This window comes from Procambarus clarkii, chromosome 37 (genome assembly GCF_040958095.1).
Source record: "Procambarus clarkii isolate CNS0578487 chromosome 37, FALCON_Pclarkii_2.0, whole genome shotgun sequence".
Taxonomy (NCBI): domain Eukaryota; kingdom Metazoa; phylum Arthropoda; class Malacostraca; order Decapoda; family Cambaridae; genus Procambarus; species Procambarus clarkii.
Genome location: NC_091186.1, coordinates 11,745,199 through 11,761,665, shown reverse-complemented (window position 1 = coordinate 11,761,665; position 16,467 = coordinate 11,745,199). Strand labels below are relative to the sequence as shown.

The following is a 16,467-nucleotide window of genomic DNA, read 5'->3' as shown; positions in this document are numbered from 1 at the left end:
TTTTATTGTGTGTATGAACATATATTTGTTCTATGAACAAATACGTGTTCAGTGTTCTAAGAAAATGAATATATAAGGTATGAATAATGGTACCATATACACTCCATCCTCCTGTTTTGGTTGTACTTATATATTGTAACAAATCAAAATCAAAATGTTTATTTAGCTAAAAGTACATAAATAGAAGATGAGTTACAATCTTACTGTGTAATTTATAGACAGAGCTAGTACATACAATACTTAAAGCCAGTAATACGCACAGCGTTTCTGGCAAGCAATGAGGACCATCGTACATATTTTGACGTAAAAGGCAATTAGAAAGTAGAAATCGTTAGTATTAAATTTGGACAAACCGGAAAAGATTTTTTATTTATTTATTTATATATTAATTTATATACAAGAAGGAACATTGGGGGTTAACAGAGAACCTAGAAATTAAGTTGACTTTACATTCTTATAAAGCCACAAGCACGCGCAGCGTTTCCGGCGTTTTATGTTGCAAAGGCAACCTGAACTAACCTTCATAGGCCTAATATACTCTATCTGAGGTCTATTATAGTTGCACAGTGGCTTTAATGATTAAATTGTGTTTTCTTCTCACAATCCTACGGGCTCACCATAGCCCGTGCTACTTTGAACTTTGTTCCAGGTAGCGAATCTTTAACAACAACAACATTCTCACAATCGGGATATTAGGGTTCGAATCCCAGGCGGGACAGAAATATGAGCACTTTCCTATCACCTAATGCCTCTCTTTACTTACTAGTAAATAGGTTCCTTGAAGTCAGTTGTCAGTTGATGGTTGCATCCTTCAGAACGGTCACCAGATGCTCCTGTTCACCCTTTAAGAAATAGGTACCCGCGAGTTGGTCAAATGTTGAGGCCTGCATAATGGGCGAGTCACCTGATGCCTTTTCCTACGAGAACATTGGTATCAGGGTAATAGGGAACTGTTGTGGGTTGCATCCTAGGGAGTTTACACCTGATGCCTTACTGATGAGTAAATAGGTACTCTGGAGTCAGTCGACTGTTGTGGGTTGCATCCCGGGGAATGGTCTCCTGATGACTCTGTTCACCTAGAAGTAAGTATGTACGCAGTAATGTTCTAAAAGTAGAGTTTGGATTTTGAGTTAAGCTTACATTTCTGTGTGTATTCCCCATGTTGTATGCCCATGCTACTCCCCCATGTTGTATACCCATGCTGCTCCCCCATGTTGTATACCCATGTTGCTCCCCATGCTGCTCCCCATGTTGTATACCCATGCTGCTCCCCATGTTGTATACCCATGCTGCTCCCCATGTTGTATGCCCATGCTGCTCCCCATGTTGTATGCCCATGCTGCTCCCCATATTGTATACCCATGTTGTATTCCCATGCTGCTCCCCATGTTGTATACCCATGCTGCTCCCCATGTTGTATACCCATGCTATTCCCTAGCCATCATAATATTGGAGTTCCCGTCATATATACTATATTTCGGTAAACAAAAATAAGTTTTTGAATATATATATGAATATTAAAATTGATTATATATGTGTGTAAAATAACTCGAGACTCCTAGAGCCCAGGTGAACGGAATATATATGTGTGTATGTTATCAAATCTGTGTATGTAACAAAATGTATGTGTGAATGTTATCGTATACATGTATTTGTTACACATTGTATGTTACCATATGTATGTACGTGTTATCTTAAGTATATATGTATGTTGTCGGATGTATGGTTGTATATTACATATACACATATGACAACTCATCCTGCTGTTTAGATAGTACTTTTTGTAACTGTAGATCATAGTACATATATTGACGTACAAGGCAATTTTATAGTAGAATTTGGTATTATTCACCTTATAGAGTCCGAATAAAATTAAAGCTAAAAAAATATATAATCTTAGGCCTATTATAGCACATATATGTACTATAATAGACGCACATATATGTTCTAAAATAGACCCCAGATAGCGTGTTTTAGGCCTATGACGGTTAGTTCAGGTTGCCTTTCCAACATAAATTCAAAACGTTTTCCGGTTCGTCCAAATTCTATACTAACGATTTTTACTTTCTAATTGGCTTTTACGCCAATATATGTATGATTGTCCTCATTGTAACTATAGGTCCTACCAAAACAGGAGGATGGGCTGAATATGGTACAATTTATATGTCATATATACCTAGTTTCTTAGAACGCTGAACACGTATTTATTCACAGAAACAATATATGTTCATAGACTCATCAAGAGTGTCTTTCTTACTCTGAATCCAATGTAACGGTGTTCTTTCAGGAAGGTGAAATATTACTGAGATTAGTTTCGCTTTGAGTTACATCATTTTTGTTTATTTTAAATTTTTGAAAATTTAAATAATTTAATTGTAATAAAGTATTTCTAACATTTATACACGTCGAAAAACATAGAATTAAAGTTTCCAAAACATAATTTTCTTTTCAGGAATAGGTGTAGATGTTAGGGTAAACTGAAATACTATGAAAGGTAGGGAGCATCATTGGTATACATCGTGGGATGTATACATGTCTAAGCCCAAACTCCGTTCAGTATTAAACACATTTTATTGGTAGATTATATCTTTAACGATTGTAGCACTCATAGGATACCTATATTACTGCTAGGTGAGCAGAGGCATTAGGCGACCATTACCCAGGATGCAACCCACAACAGTTGACTAACTCCCGGGGACCTATTATATTGTAAGCTGACTGTTAATACTATCATCACAGTCCATCCTTTTCTTTCCATCGATAGTTACCATACGTATAATAATAATAATAATAATAATAATAATAATAATAATAATAATAATAATAATAATAATAAGAGCCTCCATCAAGGCCCTTGTGGATTTGTTCAAATAATAATAATAACAACAATACATTATTTATATATATAATGGCTCACATTCCACAAGTTACTTATAGTTGGTAAGTATGAGGAGGATACGGAGCTGCTCACGGGATACTCCCAAGCACACGCCTTACACCACTGAACCACGATATGGTCAACGTAATATAACTTGGTATTCTACTGAATCCTCTTGGGGTTCCTGAGGTATCCACCAACACCAAATGAGACTCTCACACATTACCTTCATAACTCTGGTGTAGAGTAGGAGTTATACCTCAAATGTTTATATTTAAATACACAAAGACATCACATTAACGTGATCTATCAATGAGAAAACTATTAAGAGCCATGAGGAGGATTCGAACCTGTGATTTCTTTGTGTATTTAAATGGAAACATTAAAGATAGAACTCCCATACCACGCCAGAGTTATGCGGATAATGTGTGAAACTCTCATTTGGTGTTAATAGATATGTCAGGAATAAGAACATAAGAACAAAGGTAACTGCAGAAGGCCTATTGGCCCAAACGCGGCAGCTCCTATTTATAACCACCCAATCCCACTCATATATATATGTCCACCAATAAAGGATTCAGTAGAATCTCAGGTTATATTGCTTTTTTTGCATATTGTGGTTCAGTGGTCTAAGTCGTGTGCTTAGGAGAACCCAGCGTATAACTTCGAATCCTCATTGCTCCTATTGATTTTCTCATTATAATAATAATAATAATAATAATTATTATTATTATTATTATTATTATTATTATTATTATTATTATTATTATTATTATTATTAAATATGGTAACTCCTGTCATGTCTATCAGGGAGGTGGGTAATAATAATATTATTTAATAAATAAAACACTAAGCCATCACGACTATATAGCACAGGGAAGGATGTGGATAAGGATTGGGAGTGGGGGGAGGATGTCCTGGGATAATTACATCAGCAGTCGGTTAACAACCTAACATGTAGGTAACTGTGAGTTAGTCAACTGTTGTGGGTCGCATCCTGGGGAATGGTTACCTGATATATCTGTTCAACTAACAATAAATATATAACTGGGAAATAGGCAACGGTTGGGGGTTGCTTCCTTGAAATGGTCACTTGATTCATCTGTTCCAATAAATAGGAAAGCAGGAGATAGTCGCCTGTTCTGGGTCGCACCCTGGGGAATGGTCATCTGACGATTGTGTTCCTCTAGCAGTAAATAAGTAGCCGGGAGTTGGCAAGAATCATTATAGCAGCAAGCAACAGTTTTTGACCAGGAAAGAGTCAATAAAAGGGAACAGAGTTTGGGTTTACAGTTAAAGCTTCACGCTTGTATACCCCATTGGTATACCCATGCTGCTCCTCATGATGTATACCCATGCTGCTCCTCATGATGTATACCCATGCTGCTCTCCATGTTGTATACCCATGCTGCTTCCCCATGTGGTATACCCATGCTGCTCCTCTATGTTGTATACCCATGCTTCTTCCCATGTGGTATAACCATGCTGCTCCCCCATGCTGTATACCTATGTGCTCCCCCATGTTGTATTCCCATGCTGCTTCCCATGCTGTATACCCATGCTGCTTCCCATGTTGTATACCCATGCTACTCCCTAGCTATCATAATATTGGAGTTCCCGTCAAATATACTCTATTTCGGTAAACAAAAGTAAGTTTTAGAATATATATAAATATTAAAATTAATTAAATGTGTGTACGTTACCAAATGTGTGTATGTAGTGAAATGTATGTGTGAATGTTATCGATTGTATATATGTGTTACCAAATGTATGTTACCGTATGTATGAACGTGTTATCATGAGAATGTATGTATGTTATCGTATGTATGGTTATGTATTTCTATATATACATATGACAACCTATCCATCTGTTTACATAGTATTTTTTGTAAATATGTCGACCATAGTTCATATATTGACGTATAAGGCAACTGGATAGTAGAATTTGGGACTATATACTTTATAGAGTCCGAGAGAGTAAAGCTAAAAAAAAAACAAAAAAATAATCTTAGGCCTAGTATAGCACATATATTTACTATAATAGAAGACCTCAGATGGCGTGTATTAGGCCTAGGAAGGTTAGTTCAGGTTGCCTTGGCAACATAAATTCAAAACGTTTTCCGGTTTGTCCAAATTCAATACTAAGGATTTCTACTTTCTAATTGCCTTTTACATAAATATATGTATGATTGTCTTCATTGTTATTGTAAGTACTACCAAAACAGGAGGATGGGCTGTATATGATACCATATATAATCATTACATATATACCCACTTTTGTAGAACACTGAATATGTATTGGTTCATACAAAAATATATTTTTATACACAAAATAAATAGTGTGACATTCTTACCCTCAATCATATGCAACGTTACTCTTTCATGAAGCTGAAATATTAAAGAGATTGTTTTTCTCTTACCGCGCTCTCTCAGTTGAACTTTTTAAATTTTTGAATATTAATAATATAATATGGGTGAAGTGTATCTATAGGTTGTACATTTTGTTTAACAACCTTACAAAGATTTTTACATAAAATTTTCCTAGACACACCTTTACACAGATTTCGCAAAAACTATTGATAAATGTGACCATGGTGTTATTGCACATAAAATGCGTTCAAAAGGAATTACCGGAAAAATAGGCAGATGGATCTACAATTTCCTGACCAACAGAACCCAATGTGTAATAGTCAACAAAATAAAATCCAGCCCATCAACCGTGAAGAGCTCAGTCCCCCAGGGTACTGTGCTTGCTCCAGTACTTTTTCTCATCCTCATATCGGACATAGACAAGAACACAACCTATAGCATTGTATCATCCTTTTCAGATGACACTAGGATATTCACAACTCTGGCCCCAGACATCACTCGGTACCCCTACTCAAATCTCTGAATATGTTAGATATTAAGTCACTGCACATTCTCTCATGTGTATTATACATATATAAAACGCTGAACTGTAATGCCAATCCTGACCTCAAAAGCTTCATAGAAGGTTGTATCAGAACCCATGAGCACCACACCAGAAATAAATACAGTTTTGATATTCCAAGAGTACGACTTAATCAAACTAGAAATGCTCTACAAATCAAGGGGCCCAGAATGTGGAATGACCTTCCCAATCATGTTAAAGACTGTACCTCTCTCAACCGGTTTAAGATAAAAACGAAGCTATACCTAATAAATTCCCTGTAACCTACCTTACCCTTCTATTGTCAACCCATACCTTGAGGTGCTACCCATGTCTGTTTTTTTTTTTTTAAGACGCTGTTTGTCGACCTAATTGTATTTGTGCTGCTTTTTCAGACATGTTCCCTCCTTTTTATCTTTTTTTTATTTGTTCTCAACTCATTTATTCTTTATGCTCAATTAGTATTAAGCTTCAGTCATTTAAGTTTTTCATGCCCGAAACGCTTTGCGTAATAGTGGCTTTAGGCATTGTATGTACTAGCCCTATCTATAAAGCCATCATTCTTTGTAAAATCTCTTGTATGTATGTACCTTACCTAAATAAACATTTATTTATTTATTTATTTATTATTCATGAGAGTAGGCAACATTGAGGACACGGCAAACCTCCAGTCAGATGTAGATCAGGTCTTTCTATGGGCTACAGAAAATAATATGGTGTGTAACGAAGATAAGTTCCAGCTCATGCGCTATGGAAAAAATGAAAATATAAAAACAGAAACCACGTACAAAACTCAGGTAAATCATAACATAGAACGAAAAGGTAATGTAAAGGATCTGGGTGTACTCAAGTCGGAAGACCTTACCTTTAAAGAACACAATAAAGTAGCCGTCACAACTGTAAGAAAAATGACAGGTTGGATAACAAGAACTTTTCACACTAGAGATGCTATACCGATGATGATACTTTTCAAAATGCTTGTGCTCTCTAGAGTGGAGCACTGCTGCACAATGACAGCCCCTTTCAAAGCTGGAGAAATTGCTGACCTGGAGAGCGTGCAGAGATCCTTTACTTCTAGAATCTACTCAGTAAAACATCTAAACTACTTGCACCGACTAAAGAGTCTAAATCTGTACTCCCTTGAGCGCAGGCGGGAGAGATACATAATAATTTACACGTGGAAAATAATAGAGGGGCTGGTCCCAAACCTGCATTCAGAAATAACATCATATGAGACCAGGAGGCATGGCAGGATGTGCAGAATACTCCCGTTGAAGAACAGAGGTGCAACAGGTACTCTGAGAGAGAACTCTGTCAATATCAGAGGCCCGAGACTGTTCAACACGCTTCCACTACACATAAGGGACATAACTGGCAGACCCCTCACAGTGTTCAAGAGAGAACTATCAACATCAGAGGCCCGAGACTGTTCAACACGCTTCCACTACACATAAGGGACATAACTGGCCGACCCCTCACAGTGTTCAAGAGAGAACTATCAACATCAGAGGCCCGAGACTGTTCAACACGCTTCCACTTCACATAAGGGACATAACTGGCCGACCCCTCACAGTGTTCAAGAGAGAACTATCAACATCAGAGGCCCGAAACTGTTCAACACGCTTCCACTACACATAAGGGACATAACTGGCCGACCCCTCACAGTGTTCAAGAGAGAACTATCAACATCAGAGGCCCGAGACTGTTCAACACGCTTCCACTTCACATAAGGGACATAACTGGCCGACCCCTCACAGTGTTCAAGAGAGAACTATCAACATCAGAGGCCCGAAACTGTTCAACACGCTTCCACTACACATAAGGGACATAACTGGCCGACCCCTCACAGTGTTCAAGAGAGAACTATCAACATCAGAGGCCCGAGACTGTTCAACACGCTTCCACTATACATAAGGGACATAACTGGCCGACCCCTCACAGTGTTCAAGAGAGAACTATCAACATCAGAGGCCCGAGACTGTTTAACACGCTTCCACTACACATAAGGGACATAACTGGCCGACCCCTCACAGTGTTCAAGAGAGAACTATCAACATCAGAGGCCCGAGACTGTTCAACACGCTTCCACTATACATAAGGGACATAACTGGCCGACCCCTCACAGTATTCAAGAGAGAACTATCAACATCAGAGGCCCGAGACTGTTCAACACGCTTCCACTACACATCAGGGACATAACTGGCCAACCCCTCACAGTGTTCAAGAGAGAACTATTAACATCAGAGGCCCGAGACTGTTCAACACGCTTCCACTACACATCAGGGACATAACTGGCCGACCCCTCACAGTGTTTATTTAAGTGAAAACTCTATAAACACCTCCAAAGGATACCTGAGCAACCAGGCTGTGATTCGTACGTCAGGCTGCGAGCAGCCGCGTCCAACAGCCTGGTTGACCAGTCCAGCAACCAGTAAGCCTGGTCGACGACCGGGCCGCGGGGACGCTAAGCCCCGGAAGCACCTCAAGGTAACCTCAAGGTACCAAAACATAATTAAATTTATTTGAATAATCATAGATCACGGCGATATAGTTCTTTTAATACTCCGATTAAAATGCCTTAGTTAATCGTAAAATGTATCGACAATGATGGTCAGGTGAAGATAGAAAACGTGGCTGGCAAGGTCCCCACCAGGCGACAGTAATAGCGGCCAGCGTCACCACAGGTGGAAGACTCTCCAATGTTGCTGGGCTATTTTGGGGGAAACTGTGTCGTTGGTAATGTGTGTGTGTGTGTGTTGCTGCTTGTGTGTGTGTGTGTGTGTGTTTGTGTGTGTGTGTGTGCTAATGATAATTTAATTTCGGGGAAGAAGTACATACATACATACATACAAAAATGAGTCGCCTGAGACTGGCTACGGGAACTGGGGGTGTAGCCCTTTTCTCACCTGAGGGCCACCGTGTATTGACCTCGACGGAGACAGGAAACCGGCGGCTTGTCATTGTTTTTGCCCTGCCTACTGGCCTTACTCGACCTGTTGCGTTGCACTGTACCTATACCTATAATGTACATATATATATATATATATATATATATATATATATATATATATATATATATGTATATGCACATCACAAATTGTATATATATATATATATATATATATATATATATATATATATGCACATCACAAATTGTATATATATATATATATATATATATATATATATATATATATATATATATATATATATATATATATATATATATATGTATATATATACTTGGTGCCTGGGGTAAAAGTGCTGCTAGCTTTTTGAAGGAGTTGGGGTCTAAGCTAATCGAAACAACTAGAGACCCTAGAGCTGCCAGTTTTCTTTTTCAGCGCCTTAGTGTGGCAATCCAGAGAGGAAATGCTCACTGCATCCACGGTTCCTGCCCGCCATCTGAGGAGCTGGAGGAGCTGTTCAACTTGTGACAAGCAGCCTTGTACCCTGCATGTAATCAATATTGTAACTTTTTTTGTGTAATGACATTTTCAAATAAAGTTAGATAAATATACACACATACCAAAAGAATAGGGGTGGTAGGAGAAGAAAATATCAAAGTGTTCAGTGAGGATCCACAAGGTCTTCTCTGAGTACTCTTTATTTTCTTCTCCGAGGCTATGGGTCCCTACACTTGCACCAGAGGTGGTACCCTTCTAGGTTTAAATATATATATATATATATATATATATATATATATATATATATATATATATATATATATATATATATATATATATTTATATATATATATATATATATATATATATATATATATATATATATATATATATATATATATATATATATATATATATATATATATGCAGCATTGGCTCTTTGGTCCCGCCTCTCAACCGTCAATCAACAGGTGTACAGGTTCCTGAGCCTACTGGGCTCTATCATATCTACATTGTAAACTGTGTATGGAGTCAGCCTCCACCACATCACTGCCTAATGCATTCTACCTGTTAACTACTCTGACACTGAAAAAGTTCTTTCTAACGTCCCTGTGACTCATGTGGGTACTCAGTTTCCACCTGTGTCCCCTTGTTCGTGTACCACCCGTGTTAAACAGTTTATCCTTATCTAGCCTGTCAATTCCTCAGAGAATTTTGTAGGTAGTGATCATGTCTCCCCTTACTCTTCTGTCTTCCAGTGTCGTAAGGTGCATTTCACGCAGCCATTTCTCGTAATTCATGCCTCTTAGTTCTGGGACTAGCCTAGTGGCATACCTCTGAATTTTTTCCAGCTTCGTCTTGTGCTTGACAAGGTACGGGCCGCATATTCCAGGACTGGTCTTACATATGTGGTATACAAGGTTCCTGAAGACAGTTCTGACGTTAGCCAGCCTCGCATACGCCGCCGATGTTATTGTTTTGATGTGGGCTTCAGGAGACAGGTTTGGCCGTGATATCAACTCCTAGATCTTTCTCTTTGTCCGTTTCATGAAGGACTTCATCTCCCATTCGGTATCCTGTGTCTGGCCTTCTACTTCCTCCGCCTAGTATCATTACCTTACGTATACTTGGGTTGAACTTTAGTCGCCATTTGACTTGTTTGTGTTTGTGAGAGAGAGTGAGGGAGCGTGTGTGTGAGAGTGAGGGAGCGTGTATGTGAGAGTGAGGGAGCGTGTGTGTGTGAGTGAGGGAGCGTGTGTGTGAGAGAGTGAGGGAGCGTGTGTGTGTGTGAGAGTGAGGAAGGGTGTGTGTGAGAGCGAGACAAAGGTGTACACGACCAAGGAATATATAAAGAGTGAGAGAAGGTGGAGAGGGCATCTGGTCACCACTTGGTCCGGGAGACATCTCCCGTCATGCAGGGTGCAGTCGCGCCTCCACAGATCTCCAGTATCAGCTCTTGATACTGGTAATGGCTCAAAAGGGCCACCACTTACGGGCTATTCATGCCCGTGCCACCTTTTGGGTGGCTTAATCTTCATCAATCAATCAGTGGAGAGGGGCGGGACAAGCCAACAATGTCCACAATAATACCCCCGGCACCATCCTGGGCTGTGATATAGCCAACTGTTTTATCCTCTTCCTTAACACGCTGTAAACACCTAAATTGTCTGTCACATCTGACACCAACTCCACACCTACTCCACACCTACTCCACACCTACTCCACACCTACTCCACACCTACTCCACACCTACTCCACACCTACTCCACACCTACTCCACACCAACTCCACACCTACTCCACACCTACTCCACACCTACTCCACACCTACTCCACACCTACTCCACACCAACTCCACACCAACTCCACACCAACTCCACACCTACTCCACACCTACTCCACACCTACTCCACACCAACTCCACACCTACTCCACACCTACTCCACACCTACTCCACACCTACTCCACACCTACTCCACACCTACTCCACACCTACTCCACACCTACTCCACACCTACTCCACACCTACTCCACACCAACTCCACACCTACTCCACACCTACTCCACACCTACTCCACACCAACTCCACACCTACTCCACACCAACTCCACACCAACTCCACACCTACTCCACACCTACTCCACACCAACTCCACACCTACTCCACACCTACTCCACACGAACTCCACACCTACTCCACACCTACTCCACACCTACTCCACACCAACTCCACACCAACTCCACACCTACTCCACACCTACTCCACACCAACTCCACACCTACTCCACACCTACTCCACACGAACTCCACACCTACTCCACACCTACTCCACACCTACTCCACACCTACTCCACACCTACTCCACACCTACTCCACACCAACTCCACACCTACTCCACACCAACTCCACACCTACTCCACACCTACTCCACACCAACTCCACACCAACTCCACACCTACTCCACACCAACTCCACACCAACTCCACACCTACTCCACACCTACTCCACACCTACTCCACACCAACTCCACACCAACTCCACACCTACTCCACACCTACTCCACACCAACTCCACACTAACTCCACACCTACTCCACACCTACTCCACACCTACTCCACACCAACTCCACACCAACTCCACACCTACTCCACACCTACTCCACACCAACTCCACACCTACTCCACACCTACTCCACACCAACTCCACACCAACTCCACACCTACTCCACACCTACTCCACACCTACTCCACACCTACTCCACACCTACTCCACACCTACTCCACACCAACTCCACACCAACTCCACACCTACTCCACACCAACTCCACACCTACTCCACACCTACTCCACACCAACTCCACACCTACTCCACACCAACTCCACACCTACTCCACACCTACTCCACACCAACTCCACACCAACTCCACACCTACTCCACACCTACTCCACACCTACTCCACACCAACTCCACACCTACTCCACACCAACTCCACACCTACTCCACACCTACTCCACACCTACTCCACACCTACTCCACACCAACTCCACACCTACTCCACACCTACTCCACACCAACTCCACACCAACTCCACACCAACTCCACACCTACTCCACACCTACTCCACACCTACTCCACACCAACTCCACACCTACTCCACACCTACTCCACACCTACTCCACACCAACTCCACACCAACTCCACACCTACTCCACACCTACTCCACACCTACTCCACACCTACTCCACACCTACTCCACACCTACTCCACACCAACTGCACACCAACTCCACACCAACTCCACACCTACTCCACACCAACTCCACACCTACTCCACACCAACTCCACACCTACTCCACACCTACTCCACACCAACTCCACACCAACTCCACACCTACTCCACACCAACTCCACACCAACTCCACACCTACTCCACACCTACTCCACACCTGCTCCACACCTACTCCACACCTACGCTAGTTCCAGCCCAACAATACAGTCTTGACCGCTTCCCGTCTCTTCTGATTTCTTTGTTTTCTGAACTATTTATGTCGGTGAGGGATTCGCCTCCTGCTGTGTGCACCTGACTGTTGTTCATCTGTATGTGGCAGCAGGACCCAACTTCAGCTCCTGGGCCCCGCCTGGGCAGTTTCCGGTCATCCCATGCAATGATGGCAGCCACATTGCTCGTATATGATCATTAAAGTCTTGGCGTGGTACACGCCTCAACTGCCTCGTCTTCTACCCTTAGATTATAGATCTTGTACATCGCGATCATGTCTCCTTTCCCGTCTCTTTTTTTAATGTAGTAAGATCTATTTCCCCCGGTGTTTGTAGTCTAACCCTCTCAGGTCTGGGACCAGTCTGGTGACATATCTCTGACCTTTCTGGCGTTCTGGCTTGTGTTTATATATGGGGTACTAACAGGAGCTGCATAATATAGTGTTGGTCTGACATAGGTTGTGCACAGTGTCCTGAGTGGCATCTTGTATAGATTTAGGAAAGCAACTCGGATGTTGTCGGCGTTGCGTGCGCCGCTGATGTGAGGAAGTTGACATGTGTCCCTGGAGACACGCTGGTCAATATGATTAAATCTTTTTATTTTCAAAGTCCCTTAGCTGCCTTACGTGTGTGTGTGTGTGTGTGTGTGTGTGTGTGTGTGTGTGTGTGTGTGTGTGTGTGTGTGTGTGTGTGTGTGTGTGTGTGTGTGTGTGCACTCACCTATTTGTGCTTGCGGGGGTCGAGCTTTGGCTCTTTGGTCCCGGTGTGTGTGTGTGTGTGTGTGTGTGTATGTGTGTGTGTGTGTGTGTGTGTGTGTGTGTGTGTGTGTGTGTGTGTGTGTGTGTGTGTGTGTGTGTGTGCACTCACCTATTTGTGCTTGCGGGGGTCGCGCTTTGGCTCTTTGGTCCCGGTGTGTGTGTGTGTGTGTGTGTATGTGTGTGTGTGTGTGTGTGTGTGTATGTGTGTGTGTGTGTGTGTGTGTGTGTGTGTGTGTGTGTGTGTGTGTGTGTGTGTAATAGTAGGACATAACAAAAATAATAATGAATTTACGGTGTAAATAGTAACAGTTATTTGTTTCCTTCAACAGGTGTGGGCGTGGCTGGCGGGGTGCAGTTGAGCAGGTGAGTGGGCGTGGCCTAACAGGTGCGTGTGGGCGGTGGTGTTTGGCAAGATGAAGGAGCGTAAGAGTGAGTCTCTCTTCACCTTCCGTCGCGCCAACAACCGCTACTCGCTGCACCTGGAGAAGCCGCCCAAGAAGGAGGCGGATGTGCAGCTGAAGCGGGCCTCCTGGTCGTCCTTCCCACTTCTCCGCTTCGCCTCCTTCGACGACAAGAGCAGCAGCAGCAGCAGCAGCGGCGGCGGCGGCGGCCAGCTGTCTTCCAAGAGTCACAGCATAGAGGACATCAAGCAGCAGAAACACACACAGGTAAACACACCTAAAATTGGGTGTAGTTTCCTCCGGGGCTCAACAGCCAGCTTCCGCAGCGCCTTCTCCACTCCGTCGTCGTCCTCGTCGTCGTCGTCGAGCCCGAGTATACGGAGCTCAGGGTCAAGCGGCAAGAGCTCCATCACCAGTATACTTGAAGGGTCGGTGTGTGAGAGCCAGTACGACTCCTGCAGCACCGTGGAGGACGCCCCTCCACACCCACCTGCCAGGGGTGGTCGTCTCCCCTCACCCCCCCGTGACCTCCCGCCACTCACCAATGAGTTTCCGTCTGCGTCCTCATCCCTTGATGACATCGACGAGGTCCGAACATCCCCAAAAATCCTCTACGTTCACCGGAAAACTCCCGACGTTCAGAGGAAATCGAGAAAGCAGCTGGTCCAAGAGCTGGAATTCGTCAAGAGGAATGGCGCCTTGCCCGAAGACAAGGAAATCAAATCAGTGAAGACAGACGAAGAGAAGGAAAATGTGCTCCCGAAGGTGCAGGAGAAACAGGCGGTGAAGTCGAGATCAAGTTTCAGGTTCATGCAGGGTTACAGGTTTATGGGCAAGAACGACACAAAGACACCCAAGATGGCGACGACCACGGCGACAGGAAGCTCCTCGGGAGAGGGTTATCAAAGTAGGACGGACGCCTCTGAGCGCCTCTGTGATAATGGTAATCTGCCGACCTGTTTCACTACGAGCTCTCCCTCTCCGCAGCACACCGCTGCGCCTCTCTCCTTCACACTCACTGACTTTATCAACACCGGACTCGGCGGCTTCTACTTGCACAACGAAGATCCGGGAGTCGAAGTGTATAACAAGGATATAAGAGTCGACGTTCACAGCAAAAGTGTTAGTCCCGTAGTACACAGCAAGAGCCTCAGCCCCGCCCTTCACAGCAAGAGCGTCAGCCCTGCCCTTCACAGCAAGAGCGTCAGCCCTGCCCTTCACAGCAAGAACGTCAGCCCCGACGTTCCTAACAAGGGCATTAGCACTAAGAGATCGATATTCGACCTCTACAACAAGGACTTCGAAGTGACGGATGCTAGCTTAGGCCAGGTCGACACTGATGGTCCTTTCGGAGTGAGAGACGCGTGTTTCCAACTGAACGACGCTGTGAACAGCGGTTTTATTAACTCGAGACTCGGAGTGTTCAGTCCTGTGTTCGACTATGTTGAAGCCAAAAATTCAGAATTGATAGAAGCAAATGTGGAAAGAGTGAATGAAGGCATTTGTCAGCTTGCAAGTGAAAACGGCGTTGCGAATAGCACCAATTTTGTCCTCGACGAGACAAAGTCTGGCACCAATGTTGGGAATTTTGGCGCTCAATTCATAAACTACAGCATTACCAACACAAATTCTGGTTCTATTGCCACGAACCTCGACGCGAACTTGGGTGTGATTGAAGAAACCCTCGAGGAAAGAGAGAAGGAGGAGGAGGACAGCGAGTGTGACTTGAGTGAGTACCTGATACACACCGACGACAGCAGCAGCTTCGAGGCCCGGCTGGAGGACAAGCTAGAGGCACTAGAGGACGGCGTGGAGGCCGACATGAGCACCATGGAGAACCAGGAGATCGCTCACGACGCGGCCAGTGCCCAAGGCCACCTCACTCCCCTTGTGAGAACAGAGCTCAAGCTTAACCTTGCCAAGGCTCAGAATAAAATGCTTAATCAGGTAAGATATTCTTATTGCAGTAAAAAATACAGGAATTCCCTTAAGTACTTTCGTATTTAATATTACATTTTTAGAAGGATGGATTTACAGATCAGTAGGTTGGATATATAGGTAGGAAAGAGGTGAAGTTAGGTACAATGTTTTTAATGAAACAGGGGGATATTAATAAGGTATTAGTGAGATAAATGTGTATGAATGATCCTACTCAAATCGCTCTTTAAATGATTAATCAAAAATAGATCTAAATTACACAAACCACTGTTCAAATTACACGATTTTGTAATCTGTATTAAAGCAGATTCAATTATGTTCCTATTGAAAATGATTTTACAATTCGTTATTGAAGAAGCCATCTCCCAGTCAGTTTGGTGAGAACTTTCTGACAAATGAACAAACAAAGCATTAGACAATTGGCCATGTCTTACAGAGTGAGGGAGTGATGTTGCGAAATTCTACATTTCAAACCTTTAGATATTTGCCCTGCATAGAACCTATTACAGTTTTTACAAGGTATTCTGTAAATGACAGTTATCACTACGAGGACTGTTTGTAACTAATTGGTTTTCCAACAGTATTTTCATTATTAAACAATACATGTATATCAAAAAGTTTCAAGGCCTCTTTAATATTTTTGAACCTAGAAAAATATGGTAAAATAACACATTTTGGG

General features: G+C 42.8%; 2 protein-coding genes across 2 annotated transcripts in view; both read left to right on the top strand.

Moving 5' to 3' along the window:
• The first annotated feature begins 891 nt into the window (after positions 1-891).
• Positions 892-12,777, top strand: LOC123765922 (mucin-6-like). The gene is made up of 2 exons (XM_069337445.1): positions 892-939; positions 10,816-12,777. Exons 1-2 carry the CDS (start codon positions 892-894, stop codon positions 12,775-12,777), a joined length of 2,010 nt encoding a protein of 669 aa, XP_069193546.1.
• Positions 12,778-13,780: 1,003 nt separating this feature from the next.
• The window catches only part of LOC123765768 (uncharacterized), a 12,320-nt gene continuing 9,633 nt past the window's right edge, over positions 13,781-16,467 (top strand). Inside the window, exon 1 of the mRNA XM_045754500.2 lies at positions 13,781-15,797. Coding sequence (XP_045610456.2) covers positions 13,863-15,797 — 1,935 coding nt within the window. The 5' untranslated portion in view covers positions 13,781-13,862. The remainder of the gene's footprint in view (positions 15,798-16,467) is intronic.